Source organism: Lactuca saligna, chromosome 4, assembly GCF_052625555.1.
Source record: "Lactuca saligna cultivar CGN05327 chromosome 4, ASM5262555v1, whole genome shotgun sequence".
NCBI lineage: Eukaryota > Viridiplantae > Streptophyta > Magnoliopsida > Asterales > Asteraceae > Lactuca > Lactuca saligna.
In genome coordinates, this window is record NC_136420.1 from 52,834,277 (window position 1) to 52,841,155 (window position 6,879).

Below are 6,879 nucleotides of genomic sequence, written 5' to 3' on the forward strand. Positions count from 1 at the left end.
TTATAATGGAAGGTTTCGTCCTATCCTACCCGTTCGGCTAACGACCCTCCACTAGTCAAGAGTGCGGTGGGTAAGAGTGGATACCCATTCATTCGCCATTTTATAGGCAATTTCCTTAAACACCCCTTATAGACCAGCTTCGTGAATGAGGCCTACTAACGGTAAGACTGACTTTTACTCATACATATATATAATGTTAGACTTTTAATCTTATATATAGTATAGGGTGTATTTTATACTTTTAAAATACTATGTGGTTAACTTTAATAATTACACTTTTAATTCAATTAAATTGTTAACCTAAACTTTTATGGATTTATTAAACCTCTTTTAATTATACTCCTTAATTAATTAATAAAACCATAAAGGGGTGATTTGAACTTTTCAAAACATTACTAGAGTTTTAGAATTTAACATTTCTAATTAACCTTTTAATCAACCTTTAAATTCCAAAACTTGAGGGCAAGTTTTGAAACATTTCAAAACATTAGGGTTTTAACTATTTAAATTTCAAAACAACAAAACTTTTGGGGTTCAAATTTAAACTATAAAACCTAAAGGGATAAATTGAAACTATTTCACAAGATAATTCAAATCTAAATTACAAATAATCAAACTTTATCTAATAAAACAAGTGATTATCTAAATTTTGACAATTATCTTCTATTTTGGTAAGGATAATCACATAATAATGAAAAAATTCGGATTTTATCACAAAAGCAAGTTTATGGTAATTATCCAAAACCAAAACAGGAAGAAAATCGCAAATCTGAGCTGTCAGACCCTTTGACTCGTCGAGTACAGCTGACTCGGCGAGTTCACCAAGTGACTCGGCGAGTCAAACACTCAGAAACTCAAAAAATCGATTTTCAGTGCTTATTGCGATCAAATATGCATCAATACAATTGAAACCAATCTAGGCTCTGATATCACTGATGGGTTTTGGTCATAAGACATCCTATGTGCTCATACAAACCCTAATGCTTGGATCTAGGTTTCTCTATTGTACATGCTTTGAATCCAAGACTATAAACTCTAATTCTAGCATACATATAATCATATTAACATGAGAATAAGTTTATAGTGTTACCTTGATTGTTATGTAGCAATAACAATCCCAAATCTCCTTGTATTGACTTTGGAATGCTTAGAGTCACAAGTGTCACTCCTCTAATGGCTCACAAACACCATAAGCAAGTGGAGAAGGTATAAGGAGAGAGGTGAGAGGTTAGAATTCGTATCTAGGACCTCTTGGGAAGGGATACACGAATTCATGGCCCTAGGGGTGTTTATATAGGTGTAGAGATAGGGTTTCAGTCATTATCCTTATCTAGTTGATTATCCATTAAGCAACCAATAAGATAATCCTTGAATCCTTATCATACTAGAATTCTAAGGGATTTACACCTCAAATTCGTTCACCATATATATAAGATAATCCTTACCTTATTTTGTAACTATCACATAATTACAATTCAGCCCCTCTAGTTTAATTAATTACATTCGATCACAAAACTAATTCTTAATTAATTATTGACCAATATTAATTAAACAAATATGATTTCTCCTTTAATATATTATTCTTATAACATATTAATAAATCATATTATCCTCTCTCTCTTTATTCATTTCTCCAATCAAGTTGCTTTGGTGAAGGCAACCCAAAAGGACCATGCACCATCGGGTCAAGTACATACCAAAATAGTTATGGACTTAGACACTAATCCAACAGTATATTGGTTTCAAAGCTTGTATTTGACGTCACGTTTTAATAAAATATCGCCTTAAGCTATATATTCATTAACTATGTCATTTTATTAGCTAAAAATTACAATTAGACGATTCACAATTAACACTAGAAGCTACAGATTCAAGATTGAAGAAATAATTTTGATATGGAAGTAAAAATATTGATTATCTTCGATCTTCATGATGGTGGAAAACAATAATATTCACTGGGCTGAAGTAATAAATGATAACGGAGGAAAGAAAAATGGATGATTAAATGATAATAGAGTAAATAAATGTTATGAGGAATAGTATATTTACCAAGTGAAAACCAAACCAGGTATATTTATTAACATAAAATGACACATTTTAGAAATTTAGTATCTAACGTTAAAATCTTGATATTTATTAAAAAGAGAAATGCATATATAATTAATCTAATTTTATTAAATTAATTTAATAACTAAAATAAAACTAATAATAAATAATCCTATAAATTAAGTAATTGAAAAGAGAATTATTTTAATATTGATTGATTTTATTAGGCCAAAAAAAAAAAAGGATTTTTTAGCACCACCAAATCTAAATTACAAATAATGATATTGTGCCTACTGTCACTAAACTGTTTAACACACCAGGGCAGCCGTTAAAATCATGCCAAATATAATCATTTTACCCTTTTCACCCTCTTTCAAGAACCCTAATTTTCCTTCTTCAAATTCATTCTAACAAAATCAAAATCAAAATCACATAAGTCAAATCTAAAACTAAAACAAAACGAAAACTTAAGCAAGATACAAAACCCAAATCACAGCATCTACCGATCTTTTACTATCAATATCATCTATCATATATAACAATATAAAATGGACAAATAACTAGTTTAGTTTCAAGATTCACCAAGATAGATAAAACGATCCACCAATCAATGTACAACACCCAAAAACAAAATTCTTGCAATTCTAAAAACTGGTAACTTTAATCAAAACGTACAAAAGAAACTTTAAGTCATTTGTGTACTAAAGAGAAACCGTACGTCTATAAAGTATCTCATCATCACTCTCATCTTCCTCATCACACACCACTTCATTCCCTGGCAACTCCAACTTTCCACCCATAACAAACATGGGCCCTTCACTTTCCATTTCAACATAATCCCCATACAATCTTTCTTCAAATCTTTGATCACTACAATTCAAAAACCAACTCAAAGAACACCTAATCCCCTTATGCTTCAACCTCATAAACCTCGGCTTAATTCTCGATTCCAAACCATAAGTAAAATACTCAGGAAACTCCACCAACTCCTTCAATGGTCTCTCCATTTCACTCTTGAAAAAGTAAAAACTATTCTTCATTAATCCAACTTGCAAACCAACCAATTGTGGGCATCTCACAATCATCTTAGCCACATCTTGTGCTAAAATCCCACGTCCAAGAAGAAACTCAATCGGTTTCATCATCACATTTTGACCAAGGCTAATTACTTGAGGCATTCTTTCAATTACACGTGCAAAACCTTCGGGATCTATTTTAAGCTTCAAATTGAAAAAATATTGTTGTGTTGATAACTTAGCTTTTAAAGGGAGGCCAAGAATTTGTGGGTATTGGGCGATGATTGATGCGAGTTTTTCCTTTTGAACCCCGAAACTAATCAAACAGTCAACATTTGGTTTGACCATTTCTTCGAGATCATACCCGATTATATACGCGCGTTTTTCAAACATTCTTGCTAATACTTTCTTTGGTAAACCTAATGAAATTAGGTATTCGACTAATGGTTTGATCATGGTTCCAACTCTCATGCCTAAAAAGTATGGATATTGTGTCACCATGGGACCGATGTCTCTTGGATTGACACCAATACTTACTAAATATGCAACTGAAGTACTCATTGTGCCTTCTAATTTGAACCCTAAAAGCTCAGGGTACTTCATTAACACATATCCAATATCTTGTCTTTCTACATCTAATCCACGAAGAAACCTGATTACAGGCACAAGCTCCACAACTACACTAGCGTGCAAGACTTGTGGGTATTTCTTCACAAATTCACCCATTCTTGATCTTTGAATTCCGACTTTTTCTAAGTATCCGAGTACTGGAATGATGTTTTTTCTGACACTGCAACCGAGCATTAATGGGTATTCATTGAAGTCGTCGATTGTTAGACCTATCTTTTGCAGAAACTCAACGCGTTCACGCATTACTTCGATTGTGGAAGGTAGTTCGAGATTCTCCAGTTCATCAGGGATTATGCCTATGCTTTTTAAGTAATCGCAGATTATTACTCGTGATACGAGTTTTTCCTTTCGGCCTTGCACAACGCCCCATGTAACCGTTGGCATTTCATATTCGGGGAATTTGGAGGATTGTGTCGAAAAGGGTTTGAATGTCAAAACCCTAGGATTGTTAAGTTGGGGGTTTTGAGAGGGTTTAGGGGAAAGGAGTGGCGGAAAGATATACCCTTTTGATTCGTTGGATACAAAGTGTATTGGATTAGTGAGGGATGATTTGAAGGCATGTTTTCTTCGAAGAAGAAAGATCATTTCAGCTAGAGAAGAAATAACTAGGGTTTATAGGTGGTGAAGAACCGAAGTATTTGTGTAGAAACGAGGTACTGGAAATTCGGGTTTATAAATAGAGTAATCAGAAATATGAATACAGGCTTACCGGTAAGAAAAGGTTGAAGGGTGATTGATTTCGGCCATGGCTGCGATCGGGCAAGAGGGACTCTGTGTTAGTTGATTGTGTTTGCGAGCCAGCAGCTAAAGTGAACAACAAATAAGATTTCAGCCAATACCTCATCAGTTACACCATTTTTTTAAATAGTTTAATTTATTTTTAAAACAAATTATCGAGATGTACATAGGTATGATTATAAGTTTGATATTAATGTTCAGAAAACACCATTTAAGTATTACATGTTCAAAAAAAATACCATCAAACTAAGATATATATTCAAAAAACACATTTTTTATGGTTTGGGGTAACTTATATGTTTAGCCCCAACTTTTTTTTTCTTAACTCGGACAGTGCCTAACGTTTGTATTTATTTTTCCTTCGGACCATGATCGTATTAAAAGACTAATATACTCTTATTAGTTTCATTTAACATTTATTTTTATTACTTGTTAATTATTTATACAATTGATATACTTATAATAAATAATAACATAAATTATATAAATAATTAATAAATATATAAAATAACGTTAAATGAAAGTAATAAGGGTATATTAGTCTTTTAACTCGATCAAGATCGGAAGTCGAAGCAAATTTCAACTAAAGGGACCGTCCAAGTTAATAAAAAAAAAGTTAGGGACTAAATATGTAAGTTACCCCAAAACATAAAGATGATATTTTTTTAACAGAACATGTACTTTGTTGGTGTTTTTTGAACATATGTCTTAGTTTGATAATGTTTTTTGAAAATGTAATACTTGAATGGTTTTTTCCGAACGAATTTGAAACTTCGATGACCTCTTTGGTCATTTTCCTAACTTTTATTTTGTATCTAGCTGGTCTCTAACACATCATTTTGTCGTTTTTTTTAATCTCTTGTAGAGATAAAAAAAAACTATATTACCTTTTGTATATTATTTTTTAGTGTTTTTATTTGTTAATTAAATAAAATAATTTAATTTGATTAATATATATATATATATATATATATATATATATATATATATATATATATATATTAAAAAAAATCCAAAGTTAGGAACAATGAAGTTCCTAACTTTTTAGTTGTTTTGGTCATTGGTTTATAATCGTTCTTACAATCTTATATCTTTTCTTTTATAAGTCATATTTTGACACTTTGCTTATTTTTGGTGGATACGACTTCTTTCCACCGCCCATCTAAACCAATAGAGATGGGATTGTCTAATACTGTTCATCGGGTTTACTCCCTCAACAATGGTCACCACCTCATTATCCTATAACCCGCCGCCTTCATCTTGATCCTTCCTCAACCCTCTTCGTCTCCACCGCTTCTCCCTTTTCTTCATTACCCATTCATCTTCACAATTTGATACCTTCATCGATATCCTGATATTTGGTCGTAAGCCCTCTTCATCGACATCTGACTCCTTTCACCTGACGTCACTTGTCTTTCAATTTCCGACCCACTTTGTTTTTTTTGTTAGCATCGATTTCTTACAGCTGCTTAGTAATCAGTTGTGATTTCTTTACTTCACCACATTGTGCAGTAATTAACCATTCTTTCTTTAGTAATCAACCGAAATCTGTAGTCCCTATTTCACCAATCGGCCCTAATCTTTGATTTCTTTCTTTATTTTCTTACTGTGTTTTCAGTTCTACTGCTATCGTTGTTGGCCAACAATCCCCTAACATCAATTTCTTAGAGATGGTTAGTAATCAACACTTCTGTTGATTTCGTTATTTCTGTAAACACTGACTTCTTATGTTGTGTTGTTAGTACCATCTGTGTTGCCCCTGGTGAAAGGTTGAAGATGCCAATAATGGAGGTATTGATGAAATTTTCGGTTTCATTTTATTGATATCAGCACCCATATGTTTTTGATTGTTTGTTGCAGAAGTTTATTTGACAATAGGAAAAGGGAAAATAGGAAAATGCTGCAAGTTTGATGAACAACTTGATGGGGCAAATCAAAGTCTTAAGGCTCTTAAAGACACTTTGAGGAGGTAGATTGGAGAGTGAGCCAACAATAACAGATGGTATTCTCTAAAATGAGGATTTTCAGAGAATCAAACAGCTAAAAATAAGTCTTGATTATGCACCACAATATCAATATGGGATTATTCTGCTACTTATAATTATACATTTTTTTTTTCGGAAATAGCCATTCTAAATCGACAGCTTATGAAATCAACAACATCCTATGAGGTCCCAACTCAGTTTGAAAAGACTCCATGTATTTTCACTTAAACTAAGTCTCAAAAATCTTTTTTTTATTTTATTGAAAAAACATCATAAAAGGTCCTTATGGTTTCCCAAAATCTGAAGTTCAGTACCCGTGGTTTAAAAACATCATAGTTGGTCCCTGTGCTTTCAAAACTTTTGATAGTTAGTCCTTATCCCTAACTCTGTTAAGTTTTGTCCGTTAACTGAAGGGCATTTCGCCATTTCAATACTATAGGGACCATTTATGATGTTTTCTCTTA

At 32.4% G+C, this 6,879-nt stretch overlaps 1 protein-coding gene across 1 annotated transcript; it reads right to left on the minus strand.

The window, feature by feature from the left end:
- Positions 1-2,671: 2,671 nt before the first annotated feature.
- Positions 2,672-4,523, minus strand: LOC145041852 (Mitochondrial transcription termination factor family protein). The gene has a single exon (XM_078990058.1). The coding sequence runs from the start codon at positions 4,275-4,277 to the stop codon at positions 2,748-2,750; it is 1,530 nt and encodes a 509-aa protein (XP_078846184.1). The 5' UTR covers positions 4,278-4,523; the 3' UTR covers positions 2,672-2,747.
- Positions 4,524-6,879: the final 2,356 nt, after the last annotated feature.

What these genes read in the sequence shown, in the direction of transcription:
- LOC145041852 (XM_078990058.1), bottom strand. Translation starts at nt 4,277, where the DNA reads ATGATCTTTCTTCTTCGAAGAAAACATGCCTTCAAATCATCCCTCACT.